The following is a 24,723-nucleotide window of genomic DNA, read 5'->3' as shown; positions in this document are numbered from 1 at the left end:
TTATTTCACTTTCTTTTCTCATTAAATTCATATAAAATGCCAATTGAAGCATCAACATCTTCTTTGGACCTTACCTATCCAAAATACATGTTATTCTGTGTCGTTGTTGCAAGCCTCAATTTTTCTGCATCGGTTGGGTCATTGGCTCTGCTAATCTGCCTGGAGCTATCACGCATGCTTGCGAAAATGGGATTGCTCACGTTCAAACCTCCATGCTCCCTGACAGCTTACCAATGAGCGATGCTACATGGGGATTTGCAGTGGTATCTTTCTGCGTAGGCGCTCTTATCGGCGGTCTTTTAGGTGGTTATATTCAAACAAGATTTGGTAGGCGTAGAGCCATTTTCTATAATAGCTTTGGATATACCATTGGTGGCATCCTGATCGATCGCTCCATATCTCCAAGCATGTTTATCGTTGGTCGTATCATCTGCGGCTTATCTTGTGGCCTGGGATCATTGGCTGTACCTATCTACGTTGGCGAAATATTAACAGTTAAGTCCAGAGGCGTTCTGGACACAATCAATCAGATGATGACAAGTACTGGTATTCTGCTTTCCTGCATTATTGGCCTTCCTCTGTCTGCTGTGCCCCTCTGGAGGGTCAACTATGCAATTGTTATTATCCCTGCCTTGATACAAACAATTCTTATGCCATTGTGTATTGAATCTCCTCGTTATTTGGTATCTATATTTTTGATAGATCGCACGGGCCGTCGATCTCTACTGTTGGTGTCTCAAGCTGGTGCGTGTATTTTGCTGTCTTATTAACTGTTAGCTATGTTTACAACATCAACGCCTTGATGGTACTCTCTCTTTTCAGCTATGTCGCTTTATTCGCCGTTGGCATGGGCTCTGTTCCTTGGGTGTTGATATCTGAATTGAGTCCTGTGTATGCTTGATCCTCTGTAGGCTCTGCTGCTGCTATGAACTGGACCATGAATTTTCTGATCGGATAGTGCTTCCCTATCATCTTTTCCAATATCCATGGCTATTCATTCCTAATCTTTGCCATTGTCGCATTCGTTACTTTGCTGTTTACTCACTTTAAGATTCCCGAAACCAAGGGACGTTCGATAGAAGACATTGCTGCAAGATTCCAAGCTGCAAAGGATTAGTTTTTTTTACATCGAATTAGCAAGATAAGTGGCCCCTCCACGCTCTGTTTTACCAAAGCAATGCATCTTATACTATCATAATAAATCGCACATGTAATACCAGCAGTCAAATTATGTAGGTCAGGATATTTCGCTATTTGAGGTGTTCATGCTTGAATGTTAGTTTTATTTCTGTTGAAGTAGTAGAGAAAGTAGATGTAATGAGAGAAAAAAGTATGTATTTACAAAAAGTAAAAAAGAAGCCATTTTTACATATCCAGCATGTTAATAAGCTCTTTTGTGTATTTAGCAATTTCATAAGATTCTTGTGCCAAGTTTCGTTTTGCAATTGCGTTTGCGTTTTCTGGTGATTGAATGAAGGAAGTATCTCTGATTTGTATGATTTTGCTGTTGCATCTGTCCAGATCGCTAATAATAGTACTGCCCTGATTTTTGTATTTAAGGCCCTCACCCGAAGAAAACGATTTTTGAGATACCTGGATGATATTGGCCACAATTTTGACAATTGACGTGATAATGTCGTATAAGTTGCCATCGTTGGACCTTAATGAACCGAGTAAATTTTGCACTGATGACACAATATGGTCTGTTTCTGTCTTGAGGAATTGCTATAGACAAGAGATCACATTATTAAATATACAGCCTGTTATCACAGATAACTTACAGAGAGTTGGTGTGGATTGAGTAACTGAGTATCGCCATGCTTTCCATTCATCGTCGGTGCATTTTCTCTTTCTGAAGCTGATAAAGATTGTACCGCATAATCATTATCACCGATAGGCCTCATGCCCAGTAATTTAACGAGATCCACAATGGTGCTGGTCAGATTGCCTGCAGCGGCGTCAAGTAAACTGACTGGACTGATGCCCATTCCTGCAGCAAAGTTTTTGGCAGAGGCTAGTAGATTGGTCAATTCGATTGAAAACTTCTTTTTGATATTGTATAGGGCATCTTGATTTGCAGGCGATAATCCAATTTTGACTTCGTACTCCTCTACCTCGGTCGTAATTGATTTGCACGCCATGACAATTGTTCGCATTGAGATGAGCACATCGGAGGGCTTGCTTGATCTGGATGTCTTTAATAGTTCCTCAATGGCTGATTGATAGTCGATAATAAACTGATGCCCAATGGCACCTTTTGCATTGGGCTTCATAAAGAAGTCTGTTGATAAGTCCTGATTGTCCAGTGCAACTGATTTGACCTTGAAACTTCGAAGCTCCATGCTCACAGTTTCGTATTTTCGTCTCCATGATTTCGTCTCTTGCGATAGGTTTCGAATCTCTGCCTCTGCTTTTTCGTTTTGTATCCTCAGCGTTTCATTCTTTCCCGAGAGATTTTTCAGCTCCTCGATCAGTTGTTTGATCTCTTGTTTAACTTCGCGAACGGCCTGCTCCCAGAAATAGAAAAAATCAGTAAAACCATAATGGGCGCATGACAGCCAACATACCACTTGCTGCTCTCTGTGTTCATTACTCAATTGGGTGTACTTGTTGTCTAACAGTCTGTATTCATCCTGCATCTGCTTGATCTTGGACTGGCCCAGAGGATTAGAAGTATCCTAATCCCAACGTTAGAGGTCTCCTGATTTTTTTTTGTTTTTGCAGAAATATCATCATACTTACTGAATCCAGGGATAATTCGAGCATTTTTATCCGTTTTGCCATCTGACTGATCTTTGCCTCGTATTCGTATCGAACAGCGTCTATGTCTGCAGTGTTGATCACGTCAGGGCGGGGTGTTTTGACCATATTGCCTAAATCAGCCATCAAACTGTCCAATGACTGAATATTGCCATTATCTGAAACAGGCGATCGTCCATTTCCTTCATCCTCGTCTGAGTAGTCCATTGATTCCACACTAATCATTCCCTTTACTGGTATAATGTTTGTTGACTGACTTAGTTGTGCCTTTGTATCCATCTGTTTGTTCTGCGGCATAGGAGGTAGCTATATTGTATATTTAGACACGTGGTATCCATCAAATATATATATAAATTACCTCTTCTTCCATGGCAACATGTGGATATCTTCGCTTTAGTTCATGGTATACATCACTTGCAAGATCCTTGAATCTGCCCTCTGGTAATGTAGCCAGTTTCTGTCTTGCCTGGTTTCGTCTAGGATGGAAATCCTCTCTCAACTGTAGAAATGACTCTAATTTTGTGTAATGTGTTCAGTCTTTGTGCTTGTGTAATAGAACATGGAGATTGACAACATACTGTGTTTGTCGACGTTTCTTCTCACTAACTCATCATAGACGTCTGTCGCTAGTTCATGAAACTGTAGGTTGTTTAATCGGGATAGCTTCTGTCTGGCAGCCGATCGCTGATTAGGCACACCTTCTGCTGCCTCTATTTAATTGCATGTGAGCATAAGCTTCATTCTTTGCAGCAGCAGCATCAACACCAATTACCTTTTGCTAGTAATGAATAGAGGTATTTGCCAAGTTCAGCAAAGTAAGTTCTGGCAGACGATTCTTGTAGTGAGGCGCTGGTTTGTCGACTCGAGGATGAAGAGACAGAATAAGCTGCTGAGGCAGTGGATTGCGTCTTTGCCATGTTGGTTTTGTTGTCCCAATGTTCTTGAGGTCTATTTTGATATTGCATTTACTCTTAAAGAGAAATAAAGAGTGAAAGAAAAAGAGGAGGAGAAAGATGAATGAATAGGAGTTGATTATTGACATGTTTATTTTAAAGGTGTGTGATGTTAATACACCCCGATATAGTTGTTTGAAAAAAATCAATTGCTTGTGCTACTTGCAACATTGGAACTTCAAATCATCAGACAGGGCAGACTGGTATTCAGCTTGTTGGCGGTGCGTTTTGCGATTGTCTGTTCATTTCCTTGAAAATCTTGATTTCGTCTAGCATTACTCTCGCTTGTTCATGATACTTTTCGCAACAGAAAAAATATAAAACAATGCTCATTATTAAGACATGCTGCACGTGCTTGTTGCTCATATTCAGAAAACTTACTGGGTGGTTCGTATTCAGTGCAGAAATAGCGTATTCTTCAGCGTCCTTGTAGCGTTGCTTGCTGATGGCGTATCTTGCTAGAACTAAACAGATTTCTGCTAGCTCGTCGTTGATTTTCTACACTTGCATTAGTCTTTCAGGTACACTTTTGAGCAGTTTTGAAACTCACATTGTATCTCGCTTGCTCCCACACTGTATGATAATAATCAATCGCAACACTCATTCTGCCCATCTTTTCAAATATTCTTCCTAATTGAACCATGGCCAAGTTCTTTCCAGTCTTGTCGCAAGCTGCGGCTCGTTTGTAGCAATCTCTGGCCTCGTCATCTTGCTGCAGAGTTTGGTAGCAATTCGCTAAGGCTCGCCACATGCGTGCATCATACGGGCGAAGATCTGTCGCCTTTTGATAGTAATAGATGGCATCATAGGGGAACTTTCTGACTTCATACGCTTGACCTAAACCATACCATGCTCTGTAGTCTCGACTATTGACACCTATTTTATGATTTAGTGTGCTTATCTTTTGCATATCTCTGCTCACTTGCCAACTGCTCTTCGATAGCATTCAATGGCTGCATTCGTATTCTTCAATTCTATATAGTCATGTCCCAGCAATGTCCATGCAAGATGATAGCTTCGGTTCAATTTTAACGCTCTTTTGAAGTATTCAATGGACTCAGGCACTTCTCTCTTGACACTATAGTAGTTTGCTATAAGCAATGCATGAGCAACTCGTCGCTGCAGCTTCTTGATACTAAATTACCTCGCACACAGCACGTTTCAGGTCTATATCTATCGATTTTATCGCAATCCAAGGCGAGTACACAAAGTTTATCTTTTGAGTCTTGTAAATACAGCAAATTAGAGAACACATCCATGTCTTCTAATCTCGAGGGAAATGCTCTTCGAAGCTCCTCAAACATGAGCAATGATTCATTGTAATCTATATACAGTTAAATTAAATCGCTAATTCAGATTCAGGCACACATTTGCGCTTACCCATTGTATCATAGTATAGTACTGCCCATTGTGATTTGACATACGCACTGTGTGGAAAGCAGGCGGTCAAAGGTTCCATGATGGCCGCAAACACTGGCCTTGGTTGATGCAAATCAATACACAATTTTGCCAAAAAGAAATCCTTGATAGCACTTCCTTCGAATTCCCTATTGACCAATACTTGCAAATCCATAAACATCTTGTTGTTTTGTACGAGCAAAGCCAGTTCCATCCATGCTGACCAGTTGTACTGAAATTTTCGAATCGATTCTAACAATATCGCTGCTGCTTTGAATCCAGCATTACGCTTTCTCAACACAATGCCGTACCTATATCAGTGAGATGCCTTAGCACATGCCATGGCTTGCGTTACTGACACTTACAAGTATAAACCAAAGGCATCCAAATTGCCCTTGTCATGATCTTCTGAGAGCTCCTCGAATATTGAATCCAATTCTAGATTGTCTGCCTTTGTATCTTCTGTTATCCCAAATATCTCTTGACTCAATTCCTCTCGTTTCTTCTCTCCAGCCTGTTTGTACATGACAGGATGAGTCTCGGAATCATGCCCACCATGTTTATGCTTACCAGATATTTGGCGTAAAGCCGTAAGAAATAAAGTTTGGGTGACTTTGAGTTCCCTAATACATCTTTGACGCTATCAAATTGACGGATTTGAAATAGTGATTTTGCATATTGGTATTTGTTGTATTCGTATTCGGATAAAGGCGGCAAAGAGGCCTCGTATGGGATTTGGTATGTTGGGGCTGACTGTAATTCATTGTTGGTAAATGGCTCCTTGTCATCCAGGATGTCCTTTTTAATGCCATCTAACACTTCAGCAGCCCTACCAAATAGGCAAAGTGGTCAATCACTGTGAATGAAGCAACTACATGAGCCATGTATACCATTTGCTAGAGTAGAACAGACATCTCTCGGAGCAAACAACAATGGATTGCTGTAGTTGCACCTTGTATTCTCGTAATGCTTTGTCGTCGATAATCATATGTGGAAAAGAAACAATGAAAACAAGCAACTACACGAAAAGAATCCATTCTTTGTTCCTTAAATGACTGTGCAAACCAAGTCACCTAATCCAGCGACGATCAATGGCTTTCAATTGTTCAGTGGGTGAATCTGATTGCGATTCATGCATCCATCAATTTGTCTGTCTATATAGTAAACTCGGGCCAATTTACTAGTAAGAGCATTTGATAATGCTCCGAGCCTCGTAGAGCCATAGCACTAGATGTAAGAGTGCTTTTCTTGATTCAATCAGCACCCCCCCTGTCCTTCCATTCCTTTACTGTTCATTACCGCAATGACAAGGATTTTGCTCGACCATCCCCTACAGCCAAGGCGGGCTAGAGAGAAAAAACGCCAGTTGGCATTTACATGTTACCCAATCACCAAGAGATGGTCCAAAATTGCCCTGCCTATCAACAATGCTCTGAATGTCAATCTTTTGTGTCCCATCTGTTAGCAAATAGCGGGGAATATCGCACTATATCCTAAGAATATGATCAGGGTACAGGTCCAATGTGCCTTTGCCTTGCTATCTGGCACCATGATAAGGATCTGATACCTGTGATACATCGAGATATATACCATCTATTTTCGCATAGTAGTGGCCATCACTATAGATGATGGTTACATGCGCTTTGTTGCAAACAAAAAGATCTGCCCAACATCTCGCTTGAAGCCGAGCGTTTACAAACGGAAATCCATAGCTGACAAATTATCCTCAACTTAGCAAGCAAGTACTGTTTGTTACACATGCACTGTTTTATATATACATTTGTTCCATTTAAGGGCCTCAAACATGACATAAAACTTGTAATTTCAGGGCTGATTGGGCCATGAAATACCTGCTGCTACTACAAGCATGTCACTCGACGGTCATCCTCAGTTAAGATCAACTTTGCAGGCGTTATTTTATCCGTTGGTGAGAAGCCTGTGCTTACCATTGACGCTTGATTTGCGCAGCCCGAATATCTTTACGGGGGGGGGGGTCGCGGGTTTTTGTTGTGGGGGATCCGAATTGTTTGATTTCGCACCATACAATTTCATCGTTCCATGGGCGTACGACGATGCTAAAGACTTTGTAATCATTGGATCAAACTCTATATTTAAATCAAGTTGAAATGATATAAAAAGTGCGGAAAAATTAGTTTCTTTCTGGATTCTGTCTTGCCTTCTTCATACATCCAAAAACAAGCCTTTCAGAATCTCTGTTTGCTACCCCGTAGGTTATCGTTTTAATTTCATTTACATAAAAGAGAGGACACATTATACATCAGTCCCCATTATTGTTTTTAAGAGAAAATGACAAACGAACGTGCTATTACTATAGATCATCCCGAAGAAAAGATATTCTCTGACCAAGATGTCGTTTCAAAATCAAGCAGCACTGGTCACTCTGTCTCCGACACTGCTGAAGGTAATGTGTGCCATCTTCGTTTCCACATGCATCTGTCAACTAACACACTTTATTTATTGTATGAAATTTCAACATTTGAATTTCTTTAGTGTACCAAGACAGTAAAGCCATCTCACTGTCTGAAACTGAGGGTGAAAAGGGACTTCCGCCAGTTCGCCATGATGAAGAAGAGCATGATGGCGGCTATGGCTGGTTTGTAGTTCTGGGTGCATTCCTCGTTCAAGTTACCAGCTTTGGCACCTGCACCAGTTGGTAAGTCTTCCAGCGTGCAGTTTGATCTTTGTCTTTTATTAACTTGTATTCGTTCATCTAGGGGTAAGATAAATTTGCGCAATGTATAAAAACAGAATCCATAACCAACAAGGATCAATTTCTAGGTGTGATGCAAGATTACTTTGGACGAAATATGTTCAATAACGTACCCAATGCCACTGTCAACCTAAGCTTTGTGGGCACTCTTGCCATGGTATGTCTCAATTCCGTCAGTCCTATTGTTCAAATCTGTGTTTCTATGTTTGGTATCCGCTATGTACTGGTCGCTGGTACCATATTCGTCGCTCTTGGTCTGGAAATGGCTGGCTTCAGTACTCAGATTTGGCATCTATACCTCACACAAGGGGTCGTTTTTGGCATTGGTGCTTCGTGTATCTATGTGGCCATCATGGGCGTGGCTCCTCAGTGGTTTGGAAAGCGTAGAGGCCTTGCTCTTGGTATTATTGCTAGTGGATCTGGCATTGGCGGTTTAGTGATCCCTTTTGTGATGACGGCCATCAATAGTAGCTTAGGTTTTGGATGGACTTACCGTATTCTTGGCTTTATCTGCTTGTTCTGTGATGTCGTTGCTTGCTTGACAGTGAAGGAAAGAAACCCTCCAGCCATTAGAAATAGAAAGAAACTGTCTCAAATCGTCAATTTTGCTGTTCTTAAGGATGCAAATTTTGTCATCTTTTGCATTGCCTCCAATGTGGGCCTCTTTGGTTACTTTGTCCCTTACTTTTTCTTGCCTTCCTATGCTTCTTATCTTGGACTTGATGAATCAAAAGGATCTGCTTTGGTTGCTGTCAGCTCTGCTTGTAATTTTGTGGGCCGTGTCATCACTGGTATTCTGGCTGATCGCATCGGTAAAGTGAACACCAATCTGATATTTACTTTGATCACCGCCTTAAGTTGTCTGCTCATCTGGACATTTGCATCAAACTACGGTACTTTAATGGCCTTCTCCACTGTATTTGGCTTGACCAGTGGCTCGTATTTCGCATTGATCTCCCCCATCACAGCTTATCTTTTGGGCATGGACAGATTTCCTTCTGGATTGTCACTCTTACTTGTTACCAATGTCATCCCCGTTTTCGGATCCAACATTGCAAGTGCCATTGAAGCTGGTGTTGGTACAGAGCCTTTCTTTAGCTACAAAATGTTTTCTGGCGTCGCCTATTTAGTGGCTACCGTTACTCTTGTAGTGCTAAAATTGAGACTAAATCGTAATCCTTTTGCAAAAGTATGATGATCTCCAATAAAAAAAACAACATAATCCGTGATACATAGCGTCATTTGTAACGGTACTTTTATCGTAAATCAAGCAGTTTCTAGGCTATCTCGAGCACACTTACATCTTACTTATATATATGCCAAAACCTCTTTTGCCGCTACTTGAAAAATGCCTGTAAACAGCCTGTAATTGTAGATCTGAATCTTCTACGATGCTTCACATCTGTATCGTCAAGAGCAGTTCATATAAAGCATACAGCATACTTGTATTACCTCTTATTGCTCAAATATATGCGACACACAGCAACATTCGAGTGATTTTGATCCGCGTTTTTTCGTATTAGGAGTACTTTTAAACCGTCAGAACAGTGCCACACAGTTGCTCTTATCTAGCATGAACTTCCTGACACCTTTACTCGACTTTTTGAGGACTCAAAAAACATGGTCAAATATCGACCAAAAAGCATGAGGTACCCCTCATGGTTTTCATCGAAAATCAAACGATCGCTTTTTTCACCTTGAAAATGAAGACTTTTACTATGGCATGTATTACATCAAAATGTTTCTCTAAATCCAAAGCAATCCCTGAAACTTTGTTTTTGAGGCTTTTGTATGTAAAATCTCGATATTTTGGCCAAGAACCTCATTTTATATTTTCAAAAATTGCTTCACAAGCTCTTTAATAATACCTATTGTAATTGGTACCTTTGGAAGCATCTTGAGAAGCACTCTTGAAAAGCTTAAGAGAGTATTTTTTTTTTTTTTTGTAGGGGAGTCGAGCTCCAGGTTTTATTTAAAGTCCTTTAAATGTCATGCTGAGGGATAGAAAAGACTGTTGGTGGACCCAATGTCTGCAAAGAAGGGGAATAAGATATTTTTTGAACTAAGTTGGGAAAGAAATCTACTACTAATAAGGTGCGACTCCTAGAGCCAGTACAGTCTTGCGGAAATCGTCAAAATATAGATCATGGATAAGAGCACAAAACACCAAACGAGGACATCAGTACTACGTCAAAAAAAATCAAACAACTTGCGTTCACCAGGATTTGAACCGGGATCCTCCCGTTGGCATACGGGAGTTTCTACCACTTCGCCCTACCACCAGGGACAGCTTAAGAGAGTATGAGATGATCATCATAGTTTTTATAGTCGAATTTAAGAAAATAGATCGATCAAGTTGTTTTTGAACAGAAATTGGCCAATCTTGAGCGAAAAAAAATGAAGCGGAGATTAAATTAATTTTAGTAGTGGAGCAGCAGCTAGCTACAACTGGCGAGATCCATGCCACTGTCATTATGATGAGACAACATTGTCAGTGAGGCTAATAGAAAAAGGACAGTTGATTTACAAAGTAGTATAAGCCAGCTTCGCTACCACCATTATTAGTTATTTTCTATCAGTTAGAATAGATTTTTGCAAAATGCTCATTCAAATGTGAGACTGCAGTGCGAAATGTAAGTCAAATAATGAGACGAGTGACATACAATTCTATGAATTATTTATTTGAACAAATAACTGCATTATATAAATGAATATAGCAATTTTGACTACAAGCGTTGTAGACAAATGGTATACTATGGCTCTCTACCACTAGGCTTAGTCCGCTATGAAAGAGCCTCCTCTCACAAGATTGGCATAATGGAACCAAGTTGATATTGTCAGGTACAATGAGAGACTTATTCAAAATCGAATCCGGCAAATCAAGCACCACATCCTTCGAATCAGGATCTGCCAAACACCACCAGCCGATCGCTTGAGCGCATATATCTTTGAGAGTAATCATGCTGAGTGATGTTGTTGGTTTGGCAGAGAACGGATTTTTTTCTACCCACAAATTTTTCAGTTGTAGTCTCGACATTAATTCGCCCGGTAAACTTTCCAATTGATTATCTGTCAGATCCAGTACTTGCAGCTGCTGTAGATAGCCAATTTGTGAGGGTATATTCACCAACTGATTGGAATGCAAGAACAGCTCTTGTAAATTTGTCAACATTCCTATCTCTTTGGGCAAAGCATGGAGCTGATTGCAACCAAGGTTTAGTTCTTGCAGATTGACAAGTCGCCATAATTCGCTCGGGATGGTTTTGAGATTGTTGTTTTGTAATAACAGTGATGACAAATTTTCCAAATAGGGCACAGCAGGAGGAGCGATGCGCTAGTCATTTGCAACGTCAAAAATAAACCATGGTTTCGTTATTCATTTGCTATCACTCACCAAAGAGCTGATTTTTCGAAAGGCTAAATAAGCTTTGCTAGTGAAGCTGATGGTATCAACAAGAACCTTCTTCTTCTGATCTTGGTTTTCTGATTCGTAAAATGTCGCTACGATCCCATTCATATACCATAGTACGGCTGATTTGTATTCATTTTTCGCGATAGACATTGATAATAGACATTTGTCTTGTCAAGATGGATGAGTGAGAAAAAGAGAAAGAAATATGGAAAAACGAGGATTTGAAAGCATTTGCCTCAATAATACATGAGCAAGAACAAAATCTTTTAAACGCAGCGAATTAGATACCAAGTAAATTACATCATGCAATCCATTTTCATGACCCTTCCTTGTCAAGATGGCCGCATAATATCAGTGCTTTCATGAGGGAATCCAATGCTATGCATATATATATATATATGACATTATCTGCATTCAGTGAGCACAAGGACGTTCATCAAATTAATCAGCTTTATTGATGCATTTGATAATGAATTTACAATCAAATCAATGTTACCACAAGGCGAATTATCCAAGGACGTAATCTGAACGTGCACTGGAAAATACATGTAGGTGCGAAAGTAGGAGAAGAGAGAAACTTTCACAATGGAAAAAAAAAAAAAAAATTGCACCAAAAAAAAAACTGAAATAAAAACGGTTCGAGGGCTCATATTATCTCGTTTCACCTTTTCTCGCTGTATTTTGCAGTATTATACCTTATTTCATGGAAACAATAACACCGTTCAAGAGGGAAAACTCAAAGAGCAGCTTTACAGACGACGATGAATTGAGTCGAATGTCAGATTTGGAAAGTGAATATCGAGACAACAACATACGAAGGATGTCTTTGACTCCATCTTTACCTGCATCGCCTTCTGCTTCATCGTACAACAAAATGAGCGTTGATTCTGATGATGCGCGGTCTGTATCCTCAACAAGTCGAAGAGACAATCATGCCATGGATACTTCAACTGTACCTCCTTCCGCAATATCATCAGCACCAGCAACCACTCCTTCCACAATAACGTCGACAACAACAAGAGTGATTAGGCCGATAGGCAGTAGTTGGGCAAATTTGAGCAGCTATAATATCCGACAGCAAGATGAGCTTTACATGGTGGATAGTAATATTATGGGCAAGAAGACGGCGCAGACAAAATCCTCTTACGATCTTCGTGAAAGAAGAGATCCTGAAAGGAGAAGTGTGAATCGTAGGAGCTCGCTACTAGTAAGTTTTGGCCTGATTGAATTCTTCCTGAAATTGAATGCTCATTCAAATAAGCCTAAATCGAAAGCTCTTTTAAGAGTCATTGATCAAGCAGACGTAAGTGAGATACACCCTCTATCTACCAGCATGCTTGTTAATTGCTGACAACTGTAGGAAGATACACATTTAGGAGATTTAGAGATGAGAAGGGAGCATGAGACAACTGTGCAACTCAAGACATTAGACAACGAGTATGCCGCCTCCACTGATGTAAGCTAACCAAATTGGCATTCTAGCGCAATGTGTATTAATATGCCACCACAAATAGAAGCCACAGCAAGGAGTTCCTGCTGCTTCATGGACCAAAGTAACCGATTTACCTTTATACCAATGTTCAAAACTTAACCCAGAGATTGAAATGACGGTAAATTAAGGTTGGCATACGCTCATGACGTATAAATACTGACACCCTACTAGAGTTTCCAACTCGAGAACATAGCATCACCTAGTCCACAACAACAGCACGCATACAAGAGTATCAAACGAAAAGGTAAAGCGTTTCAGGGGGGGGGGGTCAAGAGACGCAAATAGACTCATTGCGTACACAACAATAGCCTCTGAGGATAGATTTGAACCTTATCCTACATCCATTGGCCTTAAACGACGGGCTGTTTCCCCATCCGTTTCATTGAATGGCTCTCCTATATTAACAGGCTACTCGAGTCCACCGACAAGTTTTGCCTCCTATCAAGGTGGTGGTAGTCATGGTGGCCCTGGTGGAACGTCACCTAATGCAGCTGCAAGAGCACAGCAAAAGGCTTCCAGTAGCACTTCATTCAATTTGCATGATGCAAGTGGTGGTTTGAGTCGAATGTCATTAAGCGAATAAAAATACAATAGAGCCAGTCGACTGAGCTATATGCAATAGTGGCATATTGCATCGTTGCATGCGGCTTGTATAATGCCTATTGATTGCAAACACTATCACACAACAACGACCCTCCATGTTGCGTACGTACGACCCAGGTTCTCGGTGCCACAAGATATCCTCCCACAGCAGGATTACACAAATCGAGATTGCATCAGCCCTTTGTGCAAAGTAGCCTTAGATTAAGAGCTTCTGGAGCAATGTGAAAGACACGCTGGTTTTTATTATTTAAGCAAACTTGTAAGAATCCGCATCGTCAATGAGCTTTTCCTTGTGTCTCGCTTTCAATTCAGCAAGCACGTCAGCGTTCATTGTTGGTATATTGTTTCTTTTCTTGATCTCATCTCGCTTGTTTGCCACTTCAATTTCTGCAGAGAGCGTTTGGCTGGCATGTTGTGTAGACACTGAAGCTGTTATTGGAGGAGGAGGGGAAGATTCATTCATAGAGTAAGCCTGCTGTTCTGATTGCGCTGCTCTTCTAAACAATGGGTTCTGAAATAAACTGTGTTCCTCTGAGTCGACCTCGCTTTCTTTGTTGGTATCAAACAATCTTTTCACAAATGACTGACGAATATGTGTAGATGTCTCTTCCTTGTCCTTTTCCTGAGCTAATTGCAGTAGTTTGTTGTTGAGCGAACTTGCCACAGGTGAGCTGTTGGAGGACCAGAATCCGTCATCATTCGCCCATGAGTTGCTGCTATTGATTTGCAGGGTTGAAGCACGTTTAACAGTTGGTGCAGTGGGCTTCCCTATGCGGCCGCTTGTTGTGCGACTGGGAGATGCTGATTCTCTACGTGTGCTCAGGCCATGAATTTCCTTCCAAAAGCGATTACTGACGCGGCTGCCACCTGGCGTGCTATCCATACGTTGAGTTCATGTTGTCATAATCGTACGTATGCGCAGGCTTACCTTAAGGTCTCTGCAGATCTCAAATGCCCACTGCTAATATCGTTGATAATGGTGCGTTTTGGTGGAACAATGCGGTTAGGCGAAGAGGATGGCGACGTTGTATCGCAAGTATTGGGAATAGAGTAGTTGTTATTATTGCCATTGTGGTTCAATGTGCGTCTAGGTGATGATGGAAGTAGGCTGGTAGTTGTCTGCGTTACGGTTGATGAAGAGGACGTGGGCTTGATGCTCTATATGCCATTGAGCATTCAGTATCAATTCTTGTACTCACTGATTTCACTTGGCTACTTACATTAGTTTGTGGCGTTATCGAATGTTTGTATGAGCGAGATGAGCTGATTTGCATTGGAGAATGACGCCCATTTACACTGAATGTGTTTGAAGAAGGTCTGCGTTCATCAGCTGATCTCACATTCAGTGATCTCAAGATGTCTTCTTTAGAGGAAGGTGCTGCTGCCATGAACATGTCTTGCTCGTCTTCATGCTCTTCATCTTCGTCTTCATCCTCTTGTGCAAAGCTCAAATGAGTAGCGGATAAGTCTTCTGCCAACAAAGAAGACTGATTCATGTTAGTACACATGTCTTTTTATGCTCTACAAACTATGCCAATTACTTGTCGTCTGATCTTTTGTAAATTGCTTTGTAGCTTATCCATTCGCTTTCTCTCCTCTGCTAGTTTTTGTTGCAATGTTGATGATACACCAGTATATGGCTTTTTACGGCTTGAAGGGCTATTGAGAGTGAAGGAAGGTGAACGCTTCCCCAAAGTTGTAAAAGTCATGGGAGTGTCCTCGTTGTGATCCGATAGAGATGGCGTCTCTGCAATTTCAGACACGGATTCCTGGTAGAACGGGTTACGGCTAATGTAGTTATAATTGCTTCGTGTATCTATATCCATGGCAGCGTCAGTTGTGAGTTTAAGCATTAAGGAGAGGCAAATCAAAGCCGTCTTAACCCACCTTCTCGCAAGGTATGTCTTTCTATAAGTGGTGTGAGTGAGGTCCGCGTGCTATCAGAGTCGGTCTGAGCTCTTCTTTGTTGCAACATGGATCGCATTCTCTCTGTTGTATCAGGCGTTTGTTTGTGGATACGAGCCTGGCTTGTTCTAGGAGTCAGCTTTTGTTGAAGATTTCCATAAAACTTATCAAAATCCCTTGAAGCATTGCTTTGTGCTGTCTTTACAGCCTTATAAAAAGGCGATGCGATGGCTCTTAATGGCGATGCAACCATGTTGGTTCTCTCAGGTGATCTCAATAGAGTCTCATAGTCATCAGTTGCAGTTCGTCTCGGCGAGTACATTGTACGTGGAGAGGAGACAAAGGAAGAAAAAGAAAGAGATATCCTACAATGAAAAAATTTCAAACCGAATTCCAACTGAGCCTGTAGCCAGCCAGGCATTTCCTATATTACTAGAACAACGCGCTTTCGTTTTGTACGTGTTTTACACACTGGAAGCCTTACAAGAATCCCGGAATCACACAATTTGTGGATGAAATCTGAAAGCTTTTCCAAGAACTTGGCAATCAGAGAGCCCTGCCAATTTGGCATGTAGCATTGCCGTATAACAATGATCTATGGCCCGTATAAAGATTAGCAAAACGGAAAGCAAATGCCTCTGTATAGCACCATCACATCTTCGCTTATTCGTGATGCAAGAATAGCTTTTTGCTAGCTGGTTAAAAGCCAAGCATCATGTGGAATCTTTCAACTATTCGTCTTCCCAGCGACATGCTCATCTTAGGTTGTCAGAGAGGCTCCTTTTAGCGGCTGCAATGCTGGTGTTAGCAGTTGTATATGCAATCGCATTATTGATCCACTTTTGAGCACAACGACCTGCTGAGGCCATTATCAGGGCAGTAGCACACGACAGCTCAAATTGATCTGGTCATAGAATCAGCATTGGTTGACAGCCGAAACAACTGTATGGAAATAGAAAGGGAGTACCGATTTATTGATAAGTAATTTGAGATAGAGTGTACAGTTAGTAGCATTGAAAAGACAATGTCATCCATGTAAAGTGAGAGAGGTGAATAGGTGGTATGTTTATATACAGAAAGTTGGCAGTTGTCTCATCTTTTGCCGATATATTGTAATTGCTTTTGAATAGGCGGCAAATCCTCCTGTTTGTATGGTAGTAATTTTGCTGAATTAAATGGGTGTTGAATAGGAGGTAAATTATCTGCTAGCTTGACATCTAAGTAAATACGTACACATTCAACACTTGCTACATTTGACATTTCCAAGAATTTACCTTGTCCAAATGCGGAATAAGCAGGTTTGCTCGCGTGCTGTATGGTAGAAATGGGTGCCAATCTGCAATCTTCGCTTATTAGCGGGTTTGCTGTGGTATGTTGCGGTAAATTCTCGTTCTGATCCAACAGATAGGATAAACTAAGTCTACGTTTTGTTGATACTGCACTTTCGGCTTCTGAAAGTGAAAGCAACCAGAGTTTTAGAAATTGAAACTTTTGTAACATTTAAAGATTTTTCAATTACCTGTATTTACCCTTTTGAATGCGGATATGTTGGGATTATGACCATCTAATGACAGTTGCGTGTCAATAGTGCTTTTCATGGCTGGATGTGATAGCAGATGGTCGATATGAGTTACTTTGCGGTTATTTTCTGTAGGCTGTTGCTGATGTGATTCATCATCGTCATCATCATCATCTAATTCGTATTCGTCCTCTTCCTCGTCTTCTTCCGAATCAGCCGTTGTTGCTGTCAATATTGCTGCTGCTGTCGTCGCAATGACACGAGGTTTTGGAACGATCGGCATATTTTTGCTCATCATAGGATCATCCGTGTCGTTCGTATGGATGGCTTTTCTGATCGTTTTTCTCTTCGAATGCACATATCTTGATGGTCTCGGACCCGATTCTTTTCTTATTCTAATTTTCAACCCTTGCTTGGCAAAGTTTTGCACCAGAGGGCAAGAACGATACATGCCAGGAAACTGATGTGATTCAGTCAATAAAGCACTGTTGGATGGAGAGCATGTTTAGCTTACCGTTTTCGCAGAGTATACTGTGAACGGCTTTGTCAGGACAGATAGATTGTAGTTTACTGTGTGTCTGGTGATTGTTTTTTTTTCAAGTTGTTTAAATATGTATAGATTAAAACAATGTAATTTAACAACTTACTCTCGTATATCAAATAAACACATCCGCAGTTTATAGTTTCCTTCTGCACGAACAGATATGTCTGAGAACACGAAAAAGGCTCCTTCCGTTCCATCTAGATCTCTCAGGGTATATAAAGACGACACAGTTCGACCCACCGTGAGTTTGCTGTGTAGTAAAATGTTCAATTGCTCTTGATCCTCTCTTCCATCCGCAGGCACAAGCACAGCAATCAAGAATAGGTGTGATGACAGGGCTGATAATCTAATGATTATATTACAAACATGAAATTGACATGCAGTAAAGCGGCTTGTTTACCTTTCCACAGATGTATCGTCTGCGCTATTCATTACTATTTGAACGACTGGAGGTGGATCAATAGGACGTCTATCAACTGAGCAAAATTACAGAAAATTCAGCTTCAACATGTATATGATACAATTTGGATTTCTGTACCTCTTTCCCCAATGCCACACATTCTTGAATGCACAGGTTGCTGTCTAATGATCAGCTTGAAAGGGCTAGCAGTGCGTTAGATGCTGTGATTTCGTACATCTAAATCAAAAAATATTACTTGTTTGAGATGTCAGGTTGAAGGCCTTTAATTTATGATTTTCCTGTGGATTTTAGTTCATTTTTTACTGGTGAAAAATTGAAATGAATCAAACTAACCTTGCATATTAGATGTCGTATGTGGAAATTGACGAGATGATTATTTGAATATACAGCGAAAATTCTTTAATGGTAAAAAGATGAAATTGAAAAAATTTGACGAAAGAAAAAGAGAAGGAAGAAGAGATGGGAAAGGGGAATTTATAAAAATCGAGATTGATTCGACTTGCCTGAGTGAGAGTGAGAGAGAGAGAGAGAGAGAGAGAGGCATGTTTTTGTGTGTGTGTGTGTGTGTGTATGTGTGTGTGTGCGTGTGTGCTAAACGTGCCCGATCGATGGTTGTCCCGAGCCATAATTTTTTGTATTATTAGACCCCCTCTTCCTTTAGCCCCCCACACACATACATTATATACACTCACACTCTCCAAATATTGGACATCCCGCTTTACCCGAGAAAAATCTCTTTTCACACATTTCTTCCAGTTTCAAAGCCAAAAATGCTGTTTCAATCTTCTTCCTTTTAACATGTAAACTCCTGCTCAACATTGCTTGCAGTGAGACATCATGTATAGCCCCAGAATTGTTAAACGGAATGTGCCGACAATGGTTAAAACTTGGTAAGGAAGGTCCAAAAAAAAGTTACACGGATTGCTCTTCACACAGCCAAAAATCAATTTCATCGACAGCCTGGCATCTAAAATATTATCCCCTCAAATTCGGAGCCAAACAGTGAATAGGGATGATTTGCTTCTTATTATCTCGATACTATGGATTTGGATTTATTTGTTCTTTTTTAATGCATCTTCCATGGCTGTCACTTCTTGCTCTAAATGTTGTTTGGCAGCCAATTCTTTTTCTCTTTCTGCCATCTGGCGCTTCAGATGTTCGCTTTGGAATCTCTTGTCTCTTTCGCTGTATTGATCCTGATAAAAACCTTCATTTGCATTGCTGATTACTGAGGGTGAGGGGCGGTGCTGGCGGGCATCGTACACTAGAAACAGGTCAACACATATTGGCCTCATTCCAATACCACTGAAACTTACTCCAATACACTCCATAAACAGCGCCAGAGACAGCCGATGCAATGGCTACTCTTTTGAGATTTTGTCTATATCTCAACACCCTTTCAATGTGTTCGGTTGATCCAGGTGGGCCTATTGCCTTGGGCTCAAAGCGATCCAGCATAAATTTAATGCCATATATAGATGCTCCTCCAACAAGAGCTAGTAAAAATGGTGGTAATCGAGGTATCATAGGTAGAAATTACTGCGAATTTGGTTAAAAATAAAAGATAAAAATGCAAAATGCTTAAAACAAGGGTGAATGGCAGGATTTAGCATAATCACACACCTACTTTGCACCGTCACTGATATGAATGATTGGTTGTCAATAGTGTACCTGATGTGTTATATATGCTCTTCATCTATTGATTGATCTATCAGTCAATATAGACAAGCACATGAAGGATAGCATGTCCAAAGAATAAGCTCTAGTCTCTATACATCACCCATAATAAGCAGCAAACAAACCAAAAACTGGTATATTAATTTTTCTCCTATTTGTAAGGGACAGAAGCCCGTGCTCAAAAATTCCTCGATTTAACAGAGAAAGGTAAAGGTTCATTGCGCACGACGATGGCGGCATTGTGTGTGCGTGTTTGTAAATGAAATGAGTTTTACGCTTAAATTACCACATCGCTTGAACATATAACAGTGTACATTTGGATTTATAAATTAGGTAATTTGCCTCGAGGTGAATAGTGCTGTATATATTTGAACCCTTCGCAATGTCAACCAATGTGATGCTCAAGGCAAATGTGGCATTAAAGTCTAACTGAATAGATAAAAACAGCTGTTCGTGCCAGTAGTATATTATGGCTGCTCACGCTCTTTCTTTGCTTGGAACGGAACCCGCATTCGTCTTCTCGCATCAATCACTACATACAACGAATGGCTTGCGTTGTATCCAACTGCATTCAGCTTGGAATAGGAAAGTATGACAAGAACTTAAAATAGTGTTATAAACAGGCGAATCATTTGATCCTTTTTTTGCAAGCTTCCTTCTCTTTCTCTTTCTTTCTTCCATAATACAGTTTGTTCAAACATGAGAAGGGTACACTAGATGTCATTGCCTTGTAGAAATAAAACTGATAAGAGATAATTTATAGCCTAGTCGGAAAAAGTTAGTAGTCGTAGGTGATGGATTCTGCGGGAAAACGAGTTTGTTACATGTCTTTCAACATGGCGAATTTCCAGAAGTATGTCTCAGCAAGACCCTCCTATAAACGTGAGCAAGCACTGATTGATTCTCGATAGGATTATGTTCCAACAGTCTTTGAAAATTACATCGCAATTATCAACCATGAATCGGGCAAATCAATCGAATTATCATTATGGGACACTGCAGGCCAGGAAGAATACGATAGACTTAGACCTCTATGTTACCCAGAGACTGATGTTATTCTAGCCTGTTTCGCTATTGATCAGATACAATCATTTGAAAATGTCAAGGATAGGGTAAAGTTATAAGAGACATGGTAACAACGACAAATGTTGATTTGTATTCTAGTGGATACCTGAAATGGATCATTTTTTGTTCAATACACCTCGTTTATTAGTAGGCACAAAAAGTGATTTGAGAAGCAGCAGCAAACGCATCGCAGAGCTGAGCACTAATGGACAACAACTGATTAGCATTGAACAGGTAATGTAAAGAGAGGCAAGCATGTGTATACATGGCTAACTTTTATATAGGCTGAGGAATTGGCAAGGAAGATAAACACACAATACATTGAATGTAGTGCAAAAAACAACACAAATATCACAAAAGTTATACATGATGCCACAGGGCTTATCCTAAACAACCGCAAGGGAGGACTAAAGACAAAAATGTGTACTCTACTCTAGTACACTCTCAAATGACATGCAGCAAGCCTTTCTTTCTTAAGTTATGGCCTTTGATGATGTATACTTGTTTGGATAAAAATGTGCATTGCCATGTGATTTGACAACCATGATGTCTGCATGTATTATTGGCAAAATGCTTAGAATCTTGTTCGTATCTTTTTAGTTTTGTGTTACATTTTATCTATACGCAAATCTTTTGTACTCTTAGTCAGACATGTTTGGGAAGTGTGTCTTGGTAATTCGCCTTCAACAGTGAAACGTATTAAAGTGCTAATGCAAAAGCTAAACTATCGCATACTGTCTCTACGTTTGTGTATCCTAGAGTATTAGGTAACTGATATATTTAGCTTTATATATTTGAAAATGATGTAAAGGGTTCATCGTATGAGATGCATCGTACTTTTCTTTTAAAAAAAGTGCTTTCATGTGAGTATATACGCATAAATTGTTGTGCACAATAGGATTGATGAAATAGCCCCTTTCACTGCATTCAAAACCGAGATAGCTTGCTTATCAAATCATACTCTGGAGACACCCACTTTTAACACGAAATGATAAAGGATGCCTCCTTTTCAGCTTTGAGCAGAGTTTAGACCGCTAATAAAATACAACTTTTTTGAATGTAAAGAGCATTAACAGGCTTGAAACGCTAGAATGTGGTTGTTCAGCCTTGCTAGCATCTAGTTTTGTCGTTGAGGCTATTTTGTCACACCAAGAAAACTTTAGAGACAATTGATATTCTTGTTTACTGTTTATCGGTATCATGATGACAATGAATGAAGGTATCCTAACATATTATTACTAGCCGATCTATCTCACTAGGCGATGACGGCGTTGCCCTGCGGGCTCTCACCGAAGACATTTCAAATCAGAGATAATAAAAACCTGGCATATCAAGAGATTTTAAACAATCAATTATTAGTAATAAAAAAAAGGCTATATTAAAGGCAGCAGGAGAAGATATTCATTCCCGAAGTTGCTCTTGAGATGGTAACATAAAGCTAGCCATGTGTAAATGCAGGACTTGTGCAAGATCTACAGCGACTTTTTTGAGGTATTGCCATTGCCTTTATAGTAGAAAACCCCCAAGGAAAAAAAAATAATTGGGCTAAGCAATTGTCCTTTCAATTCCATGTTCCCTATTTAATCAGTATCGCAATCATCCTTATCATCGTCAGAAGGGCATTTGGGCCAGCCAGCAGCAGCGACGTCCACCAAAACTCATTCAAATTCAGTTTATTCTTTTAGTCAAGATTGGCCAAATTTTGTCTTTTGGCGACTTCTTTAATCTATTCTGTGAAGTTCGACTATACAAATTGTGATGATCATAGAATGCCTCCTAATACATCCTAAGAGTACTTTTCAAGGCGCTTTCAGTGGTACCAAGTAAAATAGATGTTTTGACTGAAGTTATTGAGCAGTTTCAGTAAGCATGAAATAAGGTTTTAGGCCAAAATGTCAAAATTTTGTATACGAAGACCTCATAAAAATGGTTTCAGAGATTGCTTTGGATTAAAAGAAACATTTTGAACTAATATACGCCATAGTAAAAGTCTTTATTTTCAAGGTGAAAAACTTCATCGTTTGATTTTCGATGAAAACCATGAGGAGTACCTCATGCTTGTCGGTCAATTTTTGACCATGTTTTTTTTTGGCCAAAAAAGTTGAACAAAGGTGTTAGGAAGTTACTATGACTCAAGTGCAATTGTTTAGCGTTATTCCGGTGGCTCAGAAAAGTCTATATGTCAAGATATGAAGGCTTGAAAACTATCCAATTTGGTTACGTATTGCTTTATTGCTTTTATTTACACGGCATGAATCACATCTTTAGTAGCGGAAGTCTTCTGGAAGGGCAGTTTTGCAGCCTGTGGAACTTCTAATTCGAACAGGAGGCATTAAAATTGATTTATGCAAATTTTGGTACCCTATGTTGCTGATAAGCTTATTAATAAAGGAAATGAGAAAACAAATTTGCTGCTTAGATACTATGGTTTTGCATATTCGCTTCGCTACAATCAAGCCCTCATATAGATCAATGCTATCAAATGCTGGATTGGATGCTTAGTTGTCAGATTTGCATCGTTGCCTTAGGTTTGCATCGTTGCTTCGCTGTGATCAAGCCCTTATATAGATCAATGTTACCAAGTGTTGGATTAGACGCCTTATTAACATGGCTTTGCACTTTTGCTTCGCTACGGCAAGGCCCCCTATAGATCAATGCTATCAAGTGTCGAATTAGATGCGTTATGTTCTTCCCCGAAACCCCCTCCCCATTGCCGGCTTTGACGGTGGTTTTATTCATCTTATACGGCACACAATTCTATAAAATTTTGGAAAGGATATGATTTATTTGCCTGCGTTTTTTGATTATTTTATAGTATATACTGTATAATGATGATGGCAAATTTCTCTACCTTGCAGTGAAATCAGGTTTAAGAGATTTCACAAAAAAATAAATAGTAAAATACAATGGAAATCAGCTGGATTTTATTTGTGTGTAAAATGAACTGAAGATCGTGGAATTGAGTAAAAAAAGAAGATTATTTATACATTTGCAACTAGCTTGTAGGATTGGTGATGATAGAGAGCAATACCTAGGCGCTCTTTTGCGATATCTGGCAAATGATGTTGATGTTTGATTTAAAGTGGTAGCCAATGCAAGAACACTGGCCATAACGGTCGATTTGAGTAACCTTGGTGGGCTTGGGTGAGCAATCGTCATAGCCTTATTTAATGCAACCTTGACAGTTTGTGTGATGTTTGTTGTTGAAGTATAGAACCCTTTATTTGGAGTATTGTGCAACTATAGCATTAGCTCATAGTTGTCCTATTTGAATATGCTTGTCATTGATTTGATTTTGTTTGGATAATAAAGATAACATCACTTATTGCGGTCACCATGAGTGAGATAGAATACACTGTGATCAAGAGTGATTCATTCACACAATGTGCGAGATAGGGATGCATTTTTATTTTAGTATGTTTACGTGGTTGTTAATGTACATTATTTGGTCGCTTATTAATAGAATCTAATAGCACGAATTTGAATGAATGGTGTTTGACGAATATGGGCTTTCAATGACGTTGCTTTCAGCTGGCTATTTCGTTATATGCGGCACTGTCAAATAACTATAAATACCTTCAAAACTTACACTATTTTTAATCCTCATTCAATCTTGGAGTAACTGTAAATATGTTCAATTCTAATTACATTTCCTCTATCTTTAAATAAAGATCATTGTGTTGAGATACTGTAGTATTTCTATAACTTTTCCACCTGATAGCTTTAAAAAGTATTCCTCATATTAAACTGTTATGCAAAAGATTGTGCATGTGGAATTTGAGGCTTGATAGACTAAAATTCACGGAAAAAAAAGAATAAAAAAAAAACAGTAAAGTCAACTTGATAAAGGTATGTTTTATTATCAAACTGACAGGTGTCAAGTAAACTGAAGTCTCTCTACTGGCCAGGTAGATGATCCTTCTTATATACTATAACAATGGATAAAAGTTCTATTAATTAGATTAACAAATAAGTCAACTCAGATCAACTAATGTCTAATCATGCTAAAAGACAACTCCAGCAAGCTAATCATGGTTTAGCTTTTGCCTGGATGAATAATTAGACTCTCATCCCAAGTACCCTGATCTATCCTTTCTATAAGGATAATTAATATTGATCTAGTAGTATGTATCCGATAGGTACAGTCTTCTTAGTCTATATTAATAGTACATATCTGAGTGTATATCGCTAAGCATACATCTTTAGCATGTATCTGGATATATGGCATGTCTATAGCATATCG

At 39.7% G+C, this 24,723-nt stretch overlaps 10 protein-coding genes across 10 annotated transcripts; 5 read left to right on the top strand and 5 right to left on the bottom strand.

Moving 5' to 3' along the window:
* Positions 1-212: 212 nt before the first annotated feature.
* On the top strand, positions 213-770 carry ATC70_003221 (uncharacterized protein; the record flags this gene model as incomplete). The annotated part of the gene is made up of 1 exon (XM_064822586.1): positions 213-770. The coding sequence occupies one exon, from the start codon at positions 213-215 to the stop codon at positions 768-770; it is 558 nt and encodes a 185-aa protein (XP_064679186.1).
* Positions 771-1,365: 595 nt separating this feature from the next.
* Positions 1,366-3,725, bottom strand: ATC70_003220 (uncharacterized protein; the record flags this gene model as incomplete). The annotated part of the gene is made up of 7 exons (XM_064822585.1): positions 1,366-1,725; positions 1,782-2,507; positions 2,568-2,678; positions 2,743-3,066; positions 3,119-3,273; positions 3,339-3,470; positions 3,533-3,725. 7 exons carry the CDS (start codon positions 3,723-3,725, stop codon positions 1,366-1,368), a joined length of 2,001 nt encoding a protein of 666 aa, XP_064679185.1.
* A 195-nt stretch (positions 3,726-3,920) lies between these two features.
* ATC70_003219 (uncharacterized protein) lies at positions 3,921-6,099 on the bottom strand (the record flags this gene model as incomplete). Its single annotated transcript, XM_064822584.1, has 9 exons — positions 3,921-4,010; positions 4,095-4,211; positions 4,264-4,579; positions 4,636-4,804; positions 4,858-5,037; positions 5,094-5,422; positions 5,477-5,625; positions 5,682-5,940; positions 6,002-6,099. 9 exons carry the CDS (start codon positions 6,097-6,099, stop codon positions 3,921-3,923), a joined length of 1,707 nt encoding a protein of 568 aa, XP_064679184.1.
* Positions 6,100-7,418: 1,319 nt separating this feature from the next.
* Positions 7,419-7,789, top strand: ATC70_003218 (4HBT domain-containing protein; the record flags this gene model as incomplete). The annotated part of the gene is made up of 2 exons (XM_064822583.1): positions 7,419-7,533; positions 7,623-7,789. The coding sequence occupies 2 exons, from the start codon at positions 7,419-7,421 to the stop codon at positions 7,787-7,789; spliced, it is 282 nt and encodes a 93-aa protein (XP_064679183.1).
* A 150-nt stretch (positions 7,790-7,939) lies between these two features.
* On the top strand, positions 7,940-9,037 carry NPT1 (nicotinate phosphoribosyltransferase; the record flags this gene model as incomplete). Its single annotated transcript, XM_064822582.1, has 1 exon — positions 7,940-9,037. One exon carries the CDS (start codon positions 7,940-7,942, stop codon positions 9,035-9,037), a length of 1,098 nt encoding a protein of 365 aa, XP_064679182.1.
* Positions 9,038-11,957: 2,920 nt separating this feature from the next.
* ATC70_003216 (uncharacterized protein) lies at positions 11,958-13,329 on the top strand (the record flags this gene model as incomplete). Its single annotated transcript, XM_064822581.1, has 6 exons — positions 11,958-12,461; positions 12,516-12,557; positions 12,615-12,710; positions 12,769-12,864; positions 12,918-12,990; positions 13,055-13,329. 6 exons carry the CDS (start codon positions 11,958-11,960, stop codon positions 13,327-13,329), a joined length of 1,086 nt encoding a protein of 361 aa, XP_064679181.1.
* Positions 13,330-13,596: 267 nt separating this feature from the next.
* CDC10_1 (cell division control protein) lies at positions 13,597-15,576 on the bottom strand (the record flags this gene model as incomplete). Its single annotated transcript, XM_064822580.1, has 5 exons — positions 13,597-14,224; positions 14,278-14,507; positions 14,570-14,836; positions 14,891-15,165; positions 15,237-15,576. 5 exons carry the CDS (start codon positions 15,574-15,576, stop codon positions 13,597-13,599), a joined length of 1,740 nt encoding a protein of 579 aa, XP_064679180.1.
* Positions 15,577-16,346: 770 nt separating this feature from the next.
* On the bottom strand, positions 16,347-18,078 carry ATC70_003214 (uncharacterized protein; the record flags this gene model as incomplete). The annotated part of the gene is made up of 9 exons (XM_064822579.1): positions 16,347-16,471; positions 16,529-16,705; positions 16,774-17,233; positions 17,288-17,351; positions 17,421-17,663; positions 17,718-17,793; positions 17,856-17,920; positions 17,974-17,998; positions 18,072-18,078. 9 exons carry the CDS (start codon positions 18,076-18,078, stop codon positions 16,347-16,349), a joined length of 1,242 nt encoding a protein of 413 aa, XP_064679179.1.
* A 712-nt stretch (positions 18,079-18,790) lies between these two features.
* ATC70_003213 (uncharacterized protein) lies at positions 18,791-19,265 on the bottom strand (the record flags this gene model as incomplete). Its single annotated transcript, XM_064822578.1, has 2 exons — positions 18,791-19,002; positions 19,055-19,265. The coding sequence occupies 2 exons, from the start codon at positions 19,263-19,265 to the stop codon at positions 18,791-18,793; spliced, it is 423 nt and encodes a 140-aa protein (XP_064679178.1).
* Positions 19,266-20,114: 849 nt separating this feature from the next.
* ATC70_003212 (uncharacterized protein) lies at positions 20,115-20,917 on the top strand (the record flags this gene model as incomplete). Its single annotated transcript, XM_064822577.1, has 5 exons — positions 20,115-20,123; positions 20,179-20,268; positions 20,327-20,527; positions 20,580-20,714; positions 20,765-20,917. The coding sequence occupies 5 exons, from the start codon at positions 20,115-20,117 to the stop codon at positions 20,915-20,917; spliced, it is 588 nt and encodes a 195-aa protein (XP_064679177.1).
* Positions 20,918-24,723: the final 3,806 nt, after the last annotated feature.

This window comes from Mucor velutinosus, assembly GCF_035048745.1.
Source record: "Mucor velutinosus strain NIH1002 chromosome Unknown tig00000165, whole genome shotgun sequence".
NCBI classification, from domain to species: Eukaryota; Fungi; Mucoromycota; class Mucoromycetes; order Mucorales; family Mucoraceae; genus Mucor; species Mucor velutinosus.
The sequence above is the reverse complement of the archived record's forward strand: the minus strand, read 5'-3'. Positions and strand labels throughout refer to the sequence as shown.